The sequence below is a fragment of the Chanos chanos genome, chromosome 5 (genome assembly GCF_902362185.1).
Source record: "Chanos chanos chromosome 5, fChaCha1.1, whole genome shotgun sequence".
NCBI classification, from domain to species: domain Eukaryota; kingdom Metazoa; phylum Chordata; class Actinopteri; order Gonorynchiformes; family Chanidae; genus Chanos; species Chanos chanos.
The window spans coordinates 16990245-17011068 of record NC_044499.1 but is presented as its reverse complement, the minus strand read 5'-3'; the positions used below and the strand labels follow the sequence as shown (position 1 = coordinate 17011068).

Genomic DNA, 20824 nt, shown 5'->3' with positions numbered 1-20824 from the left:
GGGAAAGGCCCATTTGATACCAGCCCAGACCAGTTGGCTCTTTGTTTTAGCGCCGCTATGATTCACCATCAACAGCGACTCACCACATTTTATTCAGGCTAAAGTTTAGTGTCTGTATAGTGTTTGTCTAGTGTAAAAAAAAAATACATTGTGATTAAACATTTGCCAATCTGCCCATGTGAAGGTAAGAATTGAATTGAGCCTATTGGTCAGTGAATGTTGTATTAAGCGTGACGTGCTTGTGAGCTGTTAGAAGGGTTGGTGAATGTAGTATTAAGCATCACATGTTTGTGGCCCGTTAGAGGGGGTTTCATTTGGGAAGGCGACCAAATAGTAAACACTACCCTGACATGATCAGTTATCAAGTTTTTATTGAAACGTAACATTGTGAGTTATATTTACCTGGGTATATTTTTCCCTTTGTATGCTTAAATAACATTTTTGATTTACGTCGTATCAGTTCGTTGGAAGCGTGGCGGTGTATAGAAAAGAACGAACCACATACACATCTTTTGAAAAAAGGAAGGGAAAGGACTTTGTTTCTTTTCCACTAATTCAAGGTGGATACAATGTTTTCAAATAGATCAAATGGGAAGTTGCATTATTATAATATACCCACCTGACAATTTTCACGAAGTTTAGTGCTACCAGGCAGTCAATGGCAGACATAACGCACACTTACCCCAGGCTGAAGACCACCACTGAAAACTTACTCACATCTTAAAAACTTGCTAAGTACATAACTGAAGGTTTAAACTTTGCACTACCAGACAAGTGTTCACAATCTAACGGATTTGAAACAATATTCTGGAAAGATGTTTGCAAGACATGAGTGATCTGCAAATCTTGAAGATGGCATGAATTCCACAAACTTTTAGTGTTCTCATAATAATCTGTAGTTGTGTCTGCAGTGTTGGCACAGTTTGAAGACACAGATAATTAAGGGAAACAGCTATTTCTAGGATTTGTACACTATAAAAATATAGAAAAATATTAACTATAATAAAAACATCAATTATGATAAAAAATCATAAATATATCATGTAGTTTAAAGAACTAATCTAGTGCATACTAGACACTAACCTATTTAGTACACATTTTCATTCAACCTAATTTGCACGAATTGCTCCTGGATTCTTATACATGAGTCCTTCATATATGGTCCATACACGCTAAAGAAAAGCCTTCGCTCTCAACCCACATCTAATGACTACTTGAAAACGGCCCATAGAGTCACAGTGAATTGTGGTAAGTACACAATCTAGGTGTTCTCATTCTTAGATGAGTACTCACAAATGAATAGCTATGTTTTGAGAAAGCAAAAGTAAGCCTACCCTACATTTAGTTTACAAGGTCATCAGAGAAGTCCTTGATTGGCATATCTGAATTTAACCTTCTGCTAGAAGATCATAAACTCCACCCTCATGTCCCTGTTTGTTGTTCAGCAATTAAATCCATCATGTAAGTAATTTGGTTCAAAGTCCATGTCAGACAGATTTTTGTCAGCAACAGATATTAAAGTCACAGTGAAATGGGATGATTTCTTTAAAGACAGAAGTTTAGTCACAGATTTGTCACAAATTCATGTTGCTTATTTTTCAATACAATGTTGATTTCTTCTTGGTCAGTTATTTTATTACTTGTATGTTTCATGACAAAGTGAGAGTTATAGTTGTTTTTGGGTCAGTGTTTGTTGAAGCTGAGACTCTCCTAGAAGTTTCTAGAACGTTTCTTCAACTGGTGTTATGTAGGAGGAGACAAGAATTTTCTGAAACTTTCACAGAAGTGAGGTTTCAGTTTTGGGCTATCTGAAACATTGTTGAGGACTATATAAGGCATGTTTGGGCCACGGGGGAGTGAGCACTCAGTAGAGTGTGTATCATTTTTTTACATACTCCCACTTTCAATTTTACTGGACAACCTGAATGAACAGTGTTATTATGTAAGAGTTATGATCATTGATCATTAGGCTTAGATTCCTGGAAGCATTTTTTTAATTGTACAACAGTATGTTAAAATGTAAGCCAGTAGTAGTGATTTTAGTGTTTCTCATGTGCATGTGTTTTAGCTGATTTTCCAGTTGTTGTTCCAACAGTAAATAATGAGACAAGGTATGATTTTTAAGTGTAGAGTGGTTATGAACTTTAATAACCTGTGCTTTCTGTTCAGACCATCACAAGTTCCAGTCAAACATAAAGATATGGCTGCATTAGCTGACTTGCAAGCAAACAGGCAATCCAACAGTAATATTTACACAGACAAACAGTGGTTTGCCCGTCCCTTTTCAGTCACTGAGTTCAACACTAAAAGAAAGACTAAACTAACTTCAGTGATCCCCTAAGTTCATGAGGATACTGTAGCTGTTCTGTTGCCCTTTGAAGTCATTGTAGTCAAGTTCGCCATACTGTTGACTTATATGGGGCTATATATTTTTTAATATATATGGTTACATATATGCCTATATATGTCTGTGTGTGCGTGTGTATATACAGAGAGAGAGAGAGAGAGAGAGAGAGGAAGGGAGAAAGAGAAATGAGGGATAAAGGAATAAACTTTTGAGGAGACCTTGTTAATACTCATCTGATTTCAAAAATAATAAATGTGAGAACGCGTCAGCCTGAGGAGTAAAGTCCGAGGGACTCTATGATGATGTCACACCAATTTATGAATGACTTCTCTTAGAGTACACTTTGAAGGTGCCAACGTATGCTTATCTCAAGCAAAGATCATTCAGAAGCTCCTTGTCTTTAGGAAGATATTCCTTTGTGAACCAAGTTGGCTGTTTCGTTGCATAATGGAGGAAAGGTCAGTCAGCGGAGAGCACACGAGTATTCACTTGCACGTTGTAGCCTACTGCCAGCTGTTGTGATGTCAGCCCTACGGGGTTACGATGTGTCAGCCATGTGTTTCAGGGTGGAGTCCCACTTCACAGATAACGTTCTTGACACAGTTTGTTTGTACTCTGAATAAACCAAATTGAGTTCTATACAGAATCTGTGACAGAGAAATAAGAAATGATTGGATGATTTGAAGAATAAAAGGTAAGTCCTTTTAGTATCATGGTTAATAAATGTTATGAGCTGTTTTTCAGTATTCAGAAGTTATGGCTCAAATCAGAGAGCAACAATAGCACAATCTGAACCAAAAGATTCTTAACTCTACCAAGAATGCAGTTCCTCATCCAAAATCCCTCACTGATGATTATTATTGTGTGAGAACAGTGTGTGCATGAAATAAATGAAGGACTTATCAGATCTTAGAAAACAACACTACATCATTGATCACATCAGTAAACATCAAAATAACTTCATAAGTTTATTCAGATCAGTGATGAACTTACATGAATAGAGAGTGTCCTGCTCTCTAAAAAGAGCCTTTAAACACAGTATGAGACACATTTGTGATTTTTGACATGATGTAACCTGTCTTTTGTTGCCGTAGCAACGCAAACATCACTGTTTGTATACTGAGATAGTAGTTCAAAATTTACAAATCATTTACTCTTATTCAACATTCCAACTGCAATGCATACAAATTTAAAGAAACTAGCAACTCATAAGCAGTAAATATTACTGATAAAGGTACATGGCAAGTCATTGGGTTTCCTTTGACTTTGCACTTCAACAAGCATTGTGCTAACTAATCTGATACTTCATGTGAGCAGCTTGAAGAATAAATCACATCGAAACACATTCTAGTTTATGCACACTTTTTTTCCTTCCAAGCTAAAAATATACACTATTTACAAGTCACAACATGGTAAATAAATATTGTCAGTGCTAAGCTCCTATTGAGCTTTGAGTCTGTATCTAAAATCAACATCATATGTGGGCTGTAGGATTCCCAGACCAGCACGGGACTGATCCAGTGGTGGGACTTTAACTTCAGGGTCCAAGAGCTCCAGATCAAAGTAGGTGAGTGCCAGAGACAGAAACTGTTTGATCTCATGCACAGCAAAGAAACGCCCAGGACACTTGGTTACCCCAGAGCCAAAGGGCATGTAGTAATAGCGAAGCTTGCGTCCATTTCTGTAGAAGCTGGTCTTCTCTTGTCCATTCTCATCTAAGTATCTGTCATATTTGTAGGTCTGTGAATAGACGCAGAACCATTTTAGAGCACTGACATGATTGACATAAGATATGTTTGTATTTCAATGTCTCACCCTATTTAGAATTCATTTGGAACGCTGATTAAGAAACACAGTAAATCTTAGAAGGCCATTGGCTTGTCCTTGTGTTTTATAAGTACTACAGAGTTAAGCAATATAACATTAGAAAGCAGTCACTTACCAGAGGGTCCTCATAGATCTCTGGATCAAAGTGAAGCATCTGAGGATACAGGGCTATGACATCATCCTTGCGAATTCTGTAGGACTCCTTGTTGTCTAGGTGTAGAAGAAAGTCTTCTTTGGCCACTCTCACATTGAGAGATGCACTGGACAACCGCATGGCTTCCTTAATGATACTGTCTGTTGAGCAGAGGGAAATAGCACATTTAGAATATTACATTACAGTAATACATGTCTTGACCTCATTTGGGAGGAAGTTCCACATATGGACATAATTACAGTTCAGAGGAAGCTAACAGTCACAATGCAATATTCTTTGGTTGCTTTTCTCTTACCTAGTACTGGCATGTTGTCCAGTTGTTCCCTAGTTAGGACAAGATGAGGATCCATGGGGTCTGGTTTCTGGTCAGAACTCTCGAATGTTCTCCTCACCTCCTCACTTGCAGCTTTCATTGCTTCAGGACTCCTGCAAACAAAATATATTGACAAACATATTTGGAATACCATTCATTTTAGAACATTCTGCAAACATCATTTAAACAGCCATTTTGGAATATGTGGTATTTATCAATTGCCTAATGGCCAGCATGGTTATTCATTTTGAAATTTTATCAGTGAATCAGGCTATCAGTGAATGTCACAGAATACTATGTACATCAGAATTATAACCATCAAAGATAAGGGCCCCTGTTGCTGTCAAATACAGCATTTATTTTGCCCAGACAGCAATTACAAGTTAGGTCATACATTAGCTACCCCTTATCTTCCCCACTGCAATTATCAGCCATTATCTGCAGGTGTCTGATAGCACCTGAGGTCAACTACTGTGCTGGGTATTCTTTATTGAGTAGCTAGGTCTATACCTTATCATGTAGAAGAGGGTCCAGAAGGTGGCAGGGAGAGTGTTGGCCTGCGATGCCCACAGCAGAGCGACGTGAGTCCTGGCCTTGCTCAGGTCATTGAAGGAGGACAGTGTGTCATTTAGGAGCATGCGAAGGGATATGAGGTCAGATATGTTGGCGCGCTTGCTGAGGTTCTCGTGGAGCATGGTCTTGGCCAGGTTCTCCCGTGCACTGTGGCCACTCTTGAAGACATGGATTGGCAGCCCAGCCACCAGGGCAGGGAAAATCTTATCAAACTCTTTGAAGTTTTCGAGAGCGTTGAGAACCAGGGCCTTCTGAGCTTGCTGGCGAGCGTGACTCTTGTCGTCACCTTGACCGTCTTCCAGCTCCTTGCCGAAGAGTGTGAGGTAACCAGACTCAAACATGACTTTGTAGCAGAATGCAAAGAGACCATCTACCTCCCATTCAGTACTGCTGACCTTTAGGGTGTCGGACCGCAGCATAACAGTCTGCAGGTTCTCCATCATTGTCTCAATGAGTGCAGGGAGTGCATCTCCTTGCAGGGTCTTGAGGAAAGTTTGGTGCAGGTTCTCTGTGGTGTAACCATGGCTGGGATCCATGCTCTCATGACCAAAAGCCTAAAGAACAAACACAAATAGTTTTCATTCACCAGAAACCAAGTAAAATGAAAAGCATTCCAAAGTTTAAAAAAAAAGCATATAAGAATACACAAATCCTAATTTTTCCCATTTCGTTTTAATCCATTATGTTTTGTTCGTGATGTGACCTGAGGTTTTACTTGGACTTAATAAGAAAGATAAGAACGTTATTTCGTTTTAATCCATTATGTTTTGTTCATGATGTCACCTGAGGTTTTACTTTGACTTAATAAGAAAGATAAGTAAGAGTTAGTTGGCTGCATACAGCAGTGCTCAAGTTCTCTGCTGCTTTTGTAAAGCATGGCCAATTACTCTAAAGTGATACAGGGGGAAATAAAATTCTTTTTTACCTTGACTGATGCTGAAAAGTGGAATTTCTTCCAGTCCAGGTGCCTGCCTTGTCGGATGACGGAGTGGTAGGAGAATGGATCACAGAGGAAATGAACATACTGGCCGGCAATCTTGCATGTAAAGATGTGACCATATCTTTTCTGTCTGCTGCGAAGAAACTCCAGAGGGTTGGCACCAAACTGAAGAGCACAGCCAAGGTAGGGGATCAAACCATTCTCCACAGGGGGTTCTCCAGGCTGTCTGAAATATTTACAACACAAGAAAATTAGGTATCACTCTCTAAATTGGCAAAAGTGGCTGAAAATGATGCCTGAGATTAAGAACAAGTTTGTTCAAACTGACATTCATTATGTTATTGATTCGTTATACAGAAGAGATCACTCCTTGGTAACTCCTGAAGCACTTTTTGCATTTTACTTTGCATATAAAAGCTAACAATCTATTGATAAATCGAATGCTTCTTTTTTTCTTCTCCTTCTTTTACTCCTGAGTTTCCTTTTTCTTTGAACATCTCTCATAGACTATTTTTCTGATAAATAAAAAAAAACAGATGATGGCATATTCAAGCTTTTTATCAGTAACTGACATTTTAAATCACGCTGGTAGTATTCAATTTAAGTCACTGATCAACAGTATGACAAACCAAAACTACTATAGAATAGAAATGATAGTGCATTAATTGTATTGCACCCGAACAACATAGCCCTGCACTTACCTTCTACGGATCCCTAAAATTAGCCACAGGCAACAGCAGATCCCCACTACAACAGCCCAAATGAGTGCAATGCTGATGATCATGGTTGTAGTCAGAGCTACAGATGATGCTGGTATTCCTAATGTCCTCACTTAGGAAGCTGAGTCTTCCTACTCCTTTTATACAGTGCATAACAAACCATGACCTGTGACGTCAACCAGTCTTTATACAGAGAGAAAAAAAATAGAAAAAAAAAAAACAAGAAACACTGACAAACTTAGCGATGACACCCCCCACCACCCCTCCCTTTGCCCAATGACAATTGCCTCTAGGAACTGAGAGTGTGCAGAAGTCCTTTGTGTGTGTGTGTGTGTGTGTGTGTGTGTGTGTCCATTTATTTGGCCTTGAACGGAGTCCATGGCCAACTCCACCTGAGAACTAGCAGACTGTACTTTGATAGTATTGCTGAGTTGAGAAACAACTTCAAGGTCTCTTATTTGTGGTATTTTTTGACTAAGGTGAATATGTAGGTATGCACACAGCATGTGGAAACACGGATTAAAGGAACAGGGGACACCTGGCAGCCTTGTTATATTCTGCCTCAGGAAAGCAATTAACTTGTGGAACTTTGTTCCCTCTTGCCTGCTTGCTTTTCCCTAAAAAAAATAAATAAATAAAAAAGAAGCAGGCAAAAACTTGCAAAATTTAAAAAGTACAAAATGATTTGCATGGACTCAAATGAAGTATTCCCACTGTATCTTTAATCAGACCTCTGTTTCTGATCAGTCTATTTGAAATGTAAACTGTTTCATTTTTCCACTAGTATTTGTACGTATGTCAAATTCTGTGAAATGAAAATATTAATTATGGGTAGTATATTGAAACATTTGCTTTCTTTTACCATTTGCAGAAAGTTCAAAACAGGTAACCGATAACGTAAGGACCATGTTTTGTTCTCTTCACTTTGCTTTGTCCAGTCAAGTTAAACTTCCCTGGGGAGAACTGAAGACTAGGCCCATTAGTCTACAAACCCTGAATGCTAATTTTTTTTCTCTCTTCTTTCAAAATGAGCCTGTTTAGTTTGTGTTGGATGCTTGTTTTGTTTCCAGACTTGGCAAATTGGTAGAGCACCTTGTCCATTCAAAGACTATCCTGTGAGCCTACACACCAATAACCCTGACTCTCCCATGCAAAAGGGTCACTTTTGGACAAGGGGTTACTATCGGTTGGTAATTGTCATGCTTTTGGAAAGAAGCTTTTTTTTATAAGGAAACGATGAATGAAGCAACACCGATGCATCGTGCATGAATCATCGTAGCTATGCTGCAGTGGGTTGATGTATTGTTTCTCAAACAATGAGCTTCTCATGAGATGAATTCCTGTAACCATTGAATGATGGTCCAAACAAAAGAAAAGTACATGTTTGGAAAAGATTCTACGACCTGAACTGTGAATTCTGAAACACTGTTAAATGAACGTCTCTTATACAGATACTGCAGATATGTGAAACTCAAATCTAGCAAGATTTATGTAATTAAGTACAATGTATAACCATAAAGTGCATTTGCATGAAAAAAAAGGCTGTTTGAACTGAAAACAGAACATTTATGTTCATTTACTCTTTTAAAAATCACTGGAATGAAAAGTATAATGAAATAAACCAGTACTTTTTCTATCTTTGTTCCTGCTTTTGTGTTGTTCATTAAATGTTCTGAGGTGATGCAAACTGAAGGAAGACTTACTACAAAGCCAGTTTATCAACATCATCTGCTTGTTGAGCTCATTTCATACTGAGGCTCCGGTATATGAACATTTTTGTCTGTTGTCATGATGTAGGGTGTAGGTTCAAGATGTTTTAGTTGAAGAGCATTCCATAGCTTTTCTGAGACCCTCTCTGTAAAGAACCAAACGTCAGCCAAACTTCAACCAAACTTCAGATTACAGCAACCCTGCAATATGACAGTAAAAGAAATTATATCTTTCGGGGGGGGGGTTGAAGGGTTGAAGGGTTTTTTGTTGTTGTTGTTGTCTATTTATTTGAACTGCCAATAAAAATGCCTGTGAAAACTTTAAAAAGTCATATTGGCTCAAATGAAATATATTTACTGTATGTTTGATCAGAGCTCTGTTTTCTGTCACCCTGTCTGGAATGCAAATCATTTCATTTTTTCTATTTGCCTTTTTATTTGTTTCAAATTCCACTAAGAACAGACGACTGAAATGGTTTCAGTCTTGAGGACTCAGCATACAACTCCTGAGCTATTTGTTTATTTATTAATTAATTAATTTATTTATTGTCATTTCTTTCAAAATGAATTGGATTGGGATGTCTGTTTTTTTTTTTTCCAAAACCAGACAATTTGGCAGAGCATTTTGCTTGTCCAAAGAACACCCTGTTTTGTTCGTTTACACAGTAACCCAGACTCTGGGTCTAGAATGTGTCACTCTTGGACAAAGGGTTACTATCGGTTGTTAATTGTCAGACTTGGAGTTGATGAAGTGCTTTTGCAATCAGGCATAAATAATTTTAACACATACCGTGATCATGCTGTAACGGGCTGCTTCATTGTTTTTCAGAGATAAACTCGGTTTTGTCAGATGACCCCCCTGTAACCTTTGAACCATAATTAAAAAAAAAAAAAAAGCCAAAACAACAGACAAACAAGCAAACAAAACAAATTTCATATTTCTCAGAGAGATTACGTTGTTCGGACTGCACATATTGTACTACATAAAAAGACACAGAGTGCATTATCTTGGTGATATGTCATGTGTGAATACACAGCATTACATTTAAATGAAGAAGCTTTAACTACTGTCCCGCCAACACAGAAAGGTTGGGAGGGAACGAGACAACACATTGTGTTCATCTTATCAAAACACCATTTCAATTACAATGTTTATGACATCTCTAGTCGTGAGAAGAGTTAACTTAGTTGATAAGGAAGTCTTGAAGGACAACTCCATCAGTTTTAATTATTAACACTTTGACAGAAGGGCATTTGCATGGCCTTGAAACCTCAGATAAACCGTTGATGTTCATCAGTATACTCTGTCCGAACATGTTACCGCTTAAAGCGGATGCCCTCAGTTGAAATGTTTTTAATCAATCTTTTCAAAACGTCACATATCACATAAGCAATGGGAGTCTTGGTTCGAAAAAATGTCATAAGAATCCTACAACGAGAAAAACGTGCTCGATCGTGCTAGAAAAACAGGCTGGATCGACATAAAGCAAACACATTCTTCAAACTCATGAAATCGCTCCAGTAAATATATCTGAGATGATTTGAAATGACAACTTCCAAGACACACGTGTGGAATTTTGACAGAATTGTGCTCACCGTTATTACTCCACCAAATGATCATCCAAACATTAATAAATTAGTCAGTCTCATGTGGAACATTGTCAGTCATTGCTACTCCCCTCATTCAATCCTTCATGTTGTCATGGAAACAGAAAATCTAAACAGGTTCTTCCTCTGCTGTATACAGTTATGATAGTGTATTTAGGTGTCCATGTAGCAAGGGCAGATCAAAACATGAGCAAATTAAAATTGACACAGCTCCACATTTGTTATAGAAAGTTTAATAAGATGTGTTTTTGTACAGCTTTGTATCATTTTTGTTTGTTTGTTTGTTTTTCACTGTGTATCTCCTCAGTTCAAATCTGCATTCTTTCAGTTCAGTTCACAGCCATGGCTTGAGCTCTTGTGAGTTTTGTGCTTATCCCATTTCAGAATCATTAGAAATGTCATGGCTTTTTTAGGAGCAAACCCTCAGCCACGTGCAGCTTTTTGGTAAAGCTTACAGGTGTTAGGAGGTTAGAGCTGCAACTCCGCAATTCAAAAACTGCCAAAAAAAAAAAAAAGAAAAGAAAGAAAGAAAGAAAGAAAGAAAAAGAAAGGTTGTTTGTTGTTCCCAAAAATATATTTCAACATGTTAATGTTATTTATATTTGTTTGCATATAGCAGTACCTCCAGAATAATCCAGTGTGCAGTGCATTTTAATAATATAAGACCTGTATTGACCTCATCCCTCAAGACACCCTACTGAGAGTAAGCAGTTTCACCAATGTCACTTCAGTGCCTTGACCTAAAAAGTTTGCTCTGTCCTTTGCCAGCCTGCCATGGCTCTGAGTTCATGTTCAAGAGTCACTCAGGGTGGAAACCTTCCAGAGACTGTTATGAAATCAGCAACCAGAGAGCAGATGTCAAATATACTGTAGGATTGCAAAAAAAAAAAGAAAGAGTGAGAGAGAGAGAGAGTGAGAGAGGGAGAGAGACACTTTTTTGAAAGAACTCAAATACTATCATACAGCGCTGTCAGCGTTTTTTTTTGTTTTTTTTTCAGATGCGCGCTTGTGCAACTGCAGCGATAAATACAATAAATATTTTTTCTTACTTTTGCGTCTGCCAAATATAACTGATGTTGTGCAAATTGAAAGAAGACTTACTGCTAAGTCATTTTATCAACACCATTTGTAATTTATTTTGTGGGATGTAGATTTAAGATATTTTACTGTGAAACTGTGAAGAATCAAATTTCAGCCATACAAGGATAACCCTGAAATATGTGAGTTAAAGACATTATGTGTTACTGCTCTCTACTACGGCAGGATTTCAAATTAAAAATAAAAGATTTTTTTTTTTAAATGTGAAACTGCCGTATAGATTTTAAATTGACTGTATTCGCCCTGTGAGGTTTGCTTTAGGATATTTTGCATGGAGAACAGATTCTTTCACACAGCTTTTTCATTGCATGAAACCATTGTAAACTGACACCTTTGAACAGAAAAAAAAGCCGCAGATGTCCACGTATGCACTATGGCCTTTAAGATCATAAAAGGCATATATGAAAACCCAATGATTATGGTGACCATGAGGAGTAGGAATAACCTTGAAAGTGTTATGGCAATTGAAAGATAAAAGGCAAGAATATTGTCTGTAATCTGTTAACAAGGGCTCTATCTGTGATACACTTCCTCCTAGTTACAGAGCTAGTGGTGCACAATAATGAACAAAAAGAAATACCAGGTGCAATAAAACCAGTGAACTACTTTCATTATCAGCTGCCAGCTTCTCCTCAACTTTCTCTCAGCGTCCTTGCAAGATTAACTAGAATAATGCAAAGTAATAAATAATCCTTGTAAACGCGAGTCTGTACATCACAGTCACAGTGAAATCGAGACTTTGGAATGAGGAGGGGTAGATGGTAAAATGATAAATGTATATGTGTGTGTGTTTGTGTTTTATATAGAGGAAGCACGTGAGAAACATATATGTGCGTGTGTTTTTCTTTCAACAGGTACAATAGATCTGTGCTATTGTTTACCACTCGACTACACATACTGGTTAAACACATAAAATTTAAGTGATCAAAAAATCTGGGATACAAGTCTCTGGTTGGGAAATAACACTACTGTAATTGTGAAGCAGCCTATATTTTAAGAGTAGGATTAACAAATAAAACTGCTGAAACTTTAGCATAAATTTAGAAAAGTTAGCATAATGTCCTATTAATAAAAGATTGAGAGAGAATTTCGTCATGATGGATCTGAGCAATGCATTTTTACCACCTCTAATATTTATCCATGACTAACATGTGTGGAAACCACACATACTTTCTTGTGTCCTGCACTAACCTGTTCAACTGAACCAATAAATTATTTGTTACAAAAGCAGGTCTTTTCATGCTGTGTTAAAACAGTGTGTGGGTGCAACCGAGTCTAATTGAGAAATATTATTAAGCAATGAAAAGCACCGCTTTCCATTCATTCGTTCATTCATTCATTCATTCATTCATTCATTTACTGGACTGAATATTACATTATTTTCATTTATTTAATCTGAGATATTTCAAACCTGCCCCGAATGGCATCTCCGCTTTGGAAAAGAGTCTGTATAAGAAGGTGAATAGTTTGTCCTTCACTGGGTGTAAACTACAAAATGTCGTCAGTACTCCTTTTATACCTTCAGTTTGTGGATTTTCTGATTTTAAATGTGACAATTCATCACCTCACTGAAGAACAGACAAGGGCATCGTCTGTCCCTAAAGAGTGATTATAGCAATTAACCACCAGAGGGCATACGCCGTCAACTCCCTCAGTGGCCCTTAAGCTTTATCGTTTGAAGTGACTACATATTGGATGGAATCACTTCTGCATCCGTGAAAAGGCATTACTTGATTAAGAACAGACTTGAGTATATATGCGTCTAACCACAGTGCATGTCATACAGCCAGTGCCTTTTAGATAAAAAGATAACTATTTAGATAACTATTAAAACAGCTTGTTTGTATTTTTGATGTTTCTATGATGAACAGTGATTACGTGTTTATAACATGTGCATTTATGTGCCCCTGCTTATTTAGTTACATTTAGACACAGACTAAGCCTCTTCTGTGTGCCAAAGTTTTAGAAGCGGACAGAAAATTGAAATTAAGTCAATCATATTTCTGCATGACTGAGCATCCATCCTCGTTTCGATGACCGAATTCTCACTGCTGCGGCTGTACTGCTCCGATACAATGCAGTCTTGTTTCAGTAAAGTTATCACTAAACAAACTGCCCAGCTAGAAACTTAGAACACTGGCTAGATGTTAATGCAAATTAGCATTACAGTGCTGGAACTAATTTTTTTTAATTATTTTTCTGTGTAACGGAATTTCTGCTATGTAACCTATGTCGAACACAGACTGGTTATTGATAGGCCTAAACATTAGCAAACTTGTATAATTTTCTCGAGCTTCTAAAAACAACAAGCCTACCTTAACCTCAACGTCTTTGTTGCAAATCATTGTTGATTAATTGTGTCGATGTACTCAAGCTCTGTGGATGGGAGCTAGACATCAACGATCAGGGCACATATCTTCAATTTCGAAGTTATTCAATAGTATTGAACAATCTATCGAACAGAACTGTTAACACGCAGGCTATTTTTCTGATCAAGAGAGTACGACAGATCAATATGACGTGCTGTAACACTATTCACCATTCTACAAAGCAATGGAGAACACGAAGTGCAATACAAACTGAGCAGCCATTTGAAGTAGAGTTGATGGAGTAAATTCAGCACATCGTAAATTTTGTATTTGGGTGGGTATACCTTTATACTTTTCATTCATGTAAGGCATTGTAGGTTCAAATCAGTACTAAGTTCGAAGGGTTTCTTTTAATCGATGGTAAGTGAAGAACAAGCACGCGACCTTTGGAAAAATATTTAAAGGTTTGTCCGAGTGAACAAGATGTTTTAGGTCAGATTAATATGATGTATTACATAGTCTGTTGTTGTACACAGATGGGTATCTTCGGTGAAGCACTCTCAATAACACAAGAGCACCAAAAGTGCACAGTTCAAACTGTTAAAATACGTGTTGTGTGCCATGTACATTTCTTAATCTAGTGTTTACTCAGTGTGTATTTAAAAATGCTCAAAATTATATCAGATTTACTGCATCCGATTATAACAGATCCATCTGAAAAGTAGGTAAAAACAAACCTGTTAACATTATCTATATTAAAAGCATTTCAAAATCAGTCTGTAATATTTCTCATTAGGATAAAAGTCTGTTTCAATCAAGAGATTGTTCTGCATGTTTAAATAACTGCATGCAGTTGCAGATGAGGGCCAGATAAGCTGCTTGTAGAGAGTACATTTCCTAAGTAGCGGGTTTTGTAGAAAAGCTAGTTAATGGTGTTTAAGTCATTATGCCATGGGTAATAGCAAATAGTATGAAACCTTATGAGAATTTACTTGAGTGCAGCTGCAGACCGACTGGTCCTCCTGGTTTATATCTCAGTTTGGGTCACTCAAATAAAATGACAGCATCTGGGTCTCCTGGCAGAGTAGAAACAAATAGTGTCATTGACACAACTTTAATATTTGAGTCCCTGAGGAAGTAGCAGCACTGTGTCTTAATGATTTCTCTGACACAGCGTAGAGATATTGCTCTGTGTAGTTTCTCTAGGCTTAACATGCTCCCAGAAATTGGGAGTATTGTTTGAAACTGTTGCAAAGAAAACATTTTAATTTATTGAAGCAAATTCAGCTCAAATACATTATGATATAAAAAATATTACTTTAACAAAATTGTTTGGTTGATTATAAATCTTTTTTTAGGAGAAAAAGCAGAAATCAGGAGTAATTAAGGTACGTTAAATAAGATGGAATCTGGTAAAAGAAAAGTCTGTTATTTCCTGTATTAATCCGAAAAAAGACACTGCACATTTAGAACAGATATCTCTGCTGTTTAACTTTAGGCATACTTCAGGTGTGATGTGATCAATTTATACTTGAATGTATAAGTTCAGTTGGTTAAAGAATTAGGCATAGACTCCAGAGTGTTGATGGATGCCTGCATTGGGAGGGAGAAACTAGCTATTATGTGCTGAAAGGATCAGAACGCCTCCTCTTTGCTGTAAGGGCTTCTTGAACCCAGTGTTAAACTGCCACATTGGAACCCGTTAGGATGACGCAGAGAACTGGAGGAACATGCAGTCTTCAGTGTCACAGGTGGAGGGCAAGCAGCGACCCAGTAAAAGCACCATGTGCCAATCAGCCAAGACAACTGACAGACCAACCAGGGGACCTGAGGAGAAGGGTTCTGCAGGGTCCACATCCTTTGCTTGGGGACAGATAAGCATAGAAAACTGGTGGAAAAACAAAGCATTCATTAATGCTCCTTTTTGTCAGTTCTGACAGGGTGGAAACAAATGAGAATAGTCGTGAAGAGGGCTTGACTATGATCATGAGCATTCATTAAATTAATCCGAAAATTAAATTGTCTATTGTTATTAAACCTGCTATTTGGGCTAAGGAGACATTTTTGCATTTTTTCCCCCCCTCAATTTCATGGTAAGGAAAACAGCTCTCTACGGGCGGTGTGTAAGACCGGCCTTCACACAAAAGGATGAGGTCCATTTGTCATTATGTCATTTGAAAAATGATATTGTGTCCTGTTAAGCTTGAGGGAATTCATTAATAATCCTTCTCACATTCTTTCATTTCTTCTGGATAATGAATGCTGCAGGGAAAGATTGTATTGTTAAAGAATCGTTAAACAGGCCACTTTGAATCATTGAAAACTGTTAACGTTCACTGTCCAAACACCATTAAATATCAACAAATCAAATGACAGCACTGTTGTATCATGGCCACCCTTGATTCTAAACTTCAAAGATCTGTTTCCATGTTTTCCAGTCTTCTCCATGATGTCATCTAACTACCTTCACAATTAATAAGTCAAAGATTCTGGAAAAGTAATTAATGGTGTGGTGATTAAATGCTAAAAGTATTGTTCAAATCCCAGTCACTGATAAAACACACAGAAGAGACTAGATTATAAAGGCTCAAATTAAAACACTGCTGTACTTCTGACCTGTCAGGTCCCTCTTCAGCTTGTTTCTAAGAGTGAATTTAATGCTCTATGGGAAAGTGGAGCCTCAACAGTCTCAGTTTTTCCAAACATTTGTGATGAATCAAATCATTTCCTTCTGTCTTGAGAACATACAGCGTAAATAACAGCATTAGCCACCAGACCTCTGCAGTCAGTCGACCTTACAGGTTTGGACACACACAGCAAGAGGAAGTGCAAGAGGTGTGAGGAAATAAGAGGTGACAGCTGTTTTCATATGATTGACAGTCCTTGCATTGACCTTTATGTTTTTTTTGTTTTGTTTTGTTTTTTTTCATTACTTCATCCACTTCAGATACTTGTAGGTCAATGCACAACCTCAAAGAATGGGTGAATGTAGGAAAAATGAGCCGACCAACTTTTCAGCAAATATATTTTAATGAAATAATACTCCATAAACCTTTTGACTTTGATGGCAAAAGATGGCAAAATAAGCCATTTATTGAAATAATGGAAAAAAAAACCTAAATGTGAACAAATCTTGCCTCTTTTTAAGTAACAGCTGAAATCTTGATATACCGAACATGAATGTCATTATAATAACAGTGTTATACAGATCTGATCATGGACAAAGAGTAATGCAAGCCCAGAGAAGATCCAATAGGCCAAGAGCTATGTAGTAGCATAGCAGGATTCCTCATCACACGTATTCTTCGGACAATTTTGAAATTATATACACATTCTTACAGCATGTACACAATTAAAAAAAAAATAGTACCACAAAAATCAACAGTCAACAGGAACATGTATGAAACGACAAACCGAATGAACATAAGTCACGTAATGCTGAATTGGTTTTTCATGATACTGCTTGAACAATATCACCAGTGCAACGCTGACTGAATAAAAGCAGAGGACAGGGGGTTTGGAAAAGGGGATGGGCCTAAGACATGCTTCTGTAGAGCCTATTCACAGAGGTTTATATTACACACACAGCTCCAATGCATCAGAATGGATTTAAAAAAAGAAAAGAAAAAAAAAGTGTAACCAAGTGACTTGTAACACACCACAGCGTTGCATTCACACCGATATGGCTTCCTCGCTCAGTGTGTCCAATAAAATTACATCGAGAGAAGCACCTACACAGGAGCTGACGTCCTAACCACTGATCTGACAGACAGAGGCTGAGGGAAAGAGTGAGAGCAAGAGAGATAGAGCAAGATAGACAGAGAGAGAAGGGGGAGGGGAGAGGGGGCGAGAAAGAGAGAGAGGGAGAGAGAGAGAGAGAGAGAAAATGGCCGTTGTACACTGAGATGGCACTGGACAACAGCCATCATTCAATAGGCTCTTATACCTAAATGAGCTGCATCACCTATAGCTCTTTTCCACTAGGACGGTGCTGGTGCCCGTGCCGGTGCCGGTGCGGAGCCAGTGCTGCCTTGGTGCCTTTTGAGAACCGGCCCGCATTTCCACTGGTTTGGGAACCGAACGCTACATAGCGAAAGTTTGGGTAATTTCCGTGGGGAAAAAATAATGTCGGACAGAACGCATCTGCTTGCTTTTTATAAATTTACTTTTACGCTAGGCTTCCACACAGCGAAACACCTCACGAATTTTGTCCTATAACTTTTCGCTCGGAGGGCAAAATTCATGAAAATAGTAAGTCTGTCACCTAGCTCAAAAGTTAAAACGAGTGTTGAAATGAAGGTCTGCAGTGGTTTATTTGCACAAGCTAGAGCTGAGAGAGAGAATGTCTTTTTCTACCACTCTGGGTCCGACTACGTTCATGTAACATGTAAACAACAGCCCATATGGATGTAGACACAAATTGTTGCTCATACATCTTTTAATCATATACATATTTTCATGCTACAAATATCCTTTAGCCTACCGCTACTTGGTCAGACGTTTTTTGTTACTCCCGCCTCTCTAGAGAACGTCACGTACCAAACACATCAAACGCTGAACTGATTGGTTCTCGCGTGGTTTTTATTTGCATAGCCTCTGACGTCAGCGGTTCCAACTTTTGGGACCAGCAATTCTGTGGTGCTGTGCCGGTGCCAGCTTTTCGGCTCCGGCACCAGTATTTTGTCAGTGGAAAGCACGGCCCCGGTGCTCGATCGGGCACCGGCACCGGCACCGCGGCAGTGGAAAAGGGGTACTAGAGGCCCCAGTAGGGCTGAGTGTATAAGAGGTCATGCAAATTCAGAAGACAAGAAACGCTGAATGCAAAAAAGCAACTAGAAAAGCCGGAAATTCAAAGGCTTTGCCGATGAATTGTTTGAGATTCAAAGACAGTGCACAGGATTGCCAAAAAACAAAAAAAAAAAGAGCAGGTACCAAGTCCAAGCAGAGGAGGGTCATTCACTCTGTCACTAAACATGAGAGACTTTCTGTGACTCCCGCGCCTGTTTGATGCTGTATAGCCACTTGATGACTCTGGCGTTACGCTCAACGGCCGATATCCCATAGGGCACACGTTCACCAGCATCCTCATCGTCATCCGTAAGGTCGTCGTTGCTGTGCCGTGACTGTTCACAGTCTGAGCTGATCATGCTTGCGCTACGGAAGTTGAGCGAGACAATGTCGGAGTTGGCACGTGCAAAGCTCTCCATGCCAACGCTTTCCAGCTCCTCTGGGTCCAGCCCGCAGTAGTTAAAGAAACGCTCCACGTCGGCGCCGGCTCGCGCGTAGCGGTCGCTTAGGTCTGACTTTGAGCGGTGAAGGGAAGGCCTACGGGCCACGGAACTCCCCAGCTCTAGCTCCAGCTCATTGGCGGTTCCGGGCAGCGCCTCTCTGTCGGGGGAGCGGGGTGCATTGTCACATGCGGCGAGAGCTTTTGGGCTTGGCTTGGGGGGCAGCGGAGGAGCGGAGCTGCTGCTGCTGCGTGCGGCTCTCAGGGGTTTGCCGTTACACAGTCGTCGAATGTCTGATGAACTATGGGAGGCGTGAAGCGGCGAACGCTCTCCTTCACCCTCGCAAGACCTTTCCTCCAGCAGCCTCCGACTGAGGTTAAGGTTGCCCCCCTGCGGACTGCGCCGGCCCTGAACCGAGGGCGGTACCTTAAGCGACTCAGCAAAGGAGTGGCGGCCGGGTTCTGAGGGTTCGGACGAGCAGTGCGGGGCCCAGCTCCTCGTGCCCACCTTGTGCGACGTGCCTTTGGCCGGGCCTTCCGAAGACGAGGAGCTGTTGAGGATGTTCTTCAAGATCTCCAGGTTCAGGTTCTCCCGTTTGGTGGTGGTAGCACAGGTGTCTGATTTTGCATTGTTGTTGGAGGCTTTCAGGCCACTACCCACTCCCCCGCTCCTTTTGACCGGCACCGGGCAGACCGGTGGCTTTGCCAACACCTGAGGCTTGACGGGTTCCTGCTTGGCGTTGATCACCTCTTGGCTCTTCACGTACTTAGCCTTGTCGGCCTCCAGCCTCTCCACGGCACTCAGCCGCTTGGGATTGGGTTCGGCCTGTCGGCGGAAGTAGTCGGGCCCTTTGTTGAGGATACGGAGCGGTACGGCAGAGAAGGTGGCGCCCTGACCGGAGGGCTTGCTATCTGCCTGCAGCGTCTCGGTGGGCATATCTGCTGGTCTGCCGGCGGCCGCCGTGGTGGATTCCGCTGTGGTCTCTGGTGGAGGGGCAGCCTTGAGGCACGTACATCAAGCCAGATGAGCGGAGCGATGATCCCGTCTCCACTGGCTGTCAGCAGCGAGGCCTCATACTCGCAGCTCATTAATTAGCCCTGCTTCCTCTGGTCAGCCAGGCCTCAGACTGCGCACGCAGAGTGGGGGGAGGAAAAAAAAAAAAAAAAAGAGAGAGCACTCAGCTCGGGTCAGTGTCAGCACACCCTGCTGGCTTCTGCTGGCTGGGAGGGAGGGAGGACTGAAGGATTGTTGCAGGGGGAGAGCCTTGTCTCTCCTCCTTTGTTCCTGGCCAAGGCTGTGTATCTGAAACACACACAAGGACCAACCCTGTTAAGGGAGCAGGTGACATCACATTCCTAGCAACAACAGGAAGAGCTGTGAGGCAGGCATGCAGTTGGCTGGAGATATGAGCACCAGACACCAACACAAACACATAAATATCCACATCACTGCCAGGAAAGAACTAACATAATAATAAAGGGGGGCGGTGTGAGGGGGGGCTTCGGTTGAATTTCACTGTAATAATTGGATGACGACTATCTTTAAAAACCTAAATAATTACAAATAATTCACTTATTTTAACTGTGCTTCAGAGTAAATGGTCACCCAGAGATAATTTATCTGCAATTTGCAATGTCAATAAGCATTAATACTAGTACTGGTAAAAAAATCATGTATATTTAATTCTCTGCTCAGCTTTCTAACTTTCTCTATTTTCATCACAAATGAAAATTAATTCCTGGCCAACAGATTTCTACCCAGCAAAAAAACAACTTTAATATAGGCTAATTCGATATGATTACAGCTTTCTTCCCCAAATTTCTCCAATTCAACGTTAACAGTTTTAACTACATAAAACAAAGCCGATCCCAAAATGGAAGGAATTGAGTTGTTGCAGCGCATACAGAAAATCGCTGAGTCAGCAGTCAGCTTTTTTTTTTCTCTCCCTGTTTTCAGCCTGAGAAAAGCACAGAGAAATGCATGGAGAAGCACAGACCCC

General features: G+C 39.9%; 2 protein-coding genes across 2 annotated transcripts; both read right to left on the bottom strand.

The window, feature by feature from the left end:
* Positions 1–3302: 3302 nt before the first annotated feature.
* Positions 3303–7053, bottom strand: cyp7a1 (cytochrome P450, family 7, subfamily A, polypeptide 1). The gene is made up of 6 exons (XM_030774351.1): positions 6856–7053; positions 6140–6380; positions 5152–5768; positions 4624–4754; positions 4290–4468; positions 3303–4087 (listed from the first exon to the last, which is right to left on the bottom strand). Exons 1-6 carry the CDS (start codon positions 6936–6938, stop codon positions 3788–3790), a joined length of 1551 nt encoding a protein of 516 aa, XP_030630211.1. The 5' UTR covers positions 6939–7053; the 3' UTR covers positions 3303–3787.
* Positions 7054–18564: 11511 nt separating this feature from the next.
* fam110b (family with sequence similarity 110 member B) lies at positions 18565–19761 on the bottom strand. The gene has a single exon (XM_030775977.1). The coding sequence runs from the start codon at positions 19759–19761 to the stop codon at positions 18565–18567; it is 1197 nt and encodes a 398-aa protein (XP_030631837.1).
* Between the last annotated feature and the right edge of the window lie 1063 nt (positions 19762–20824).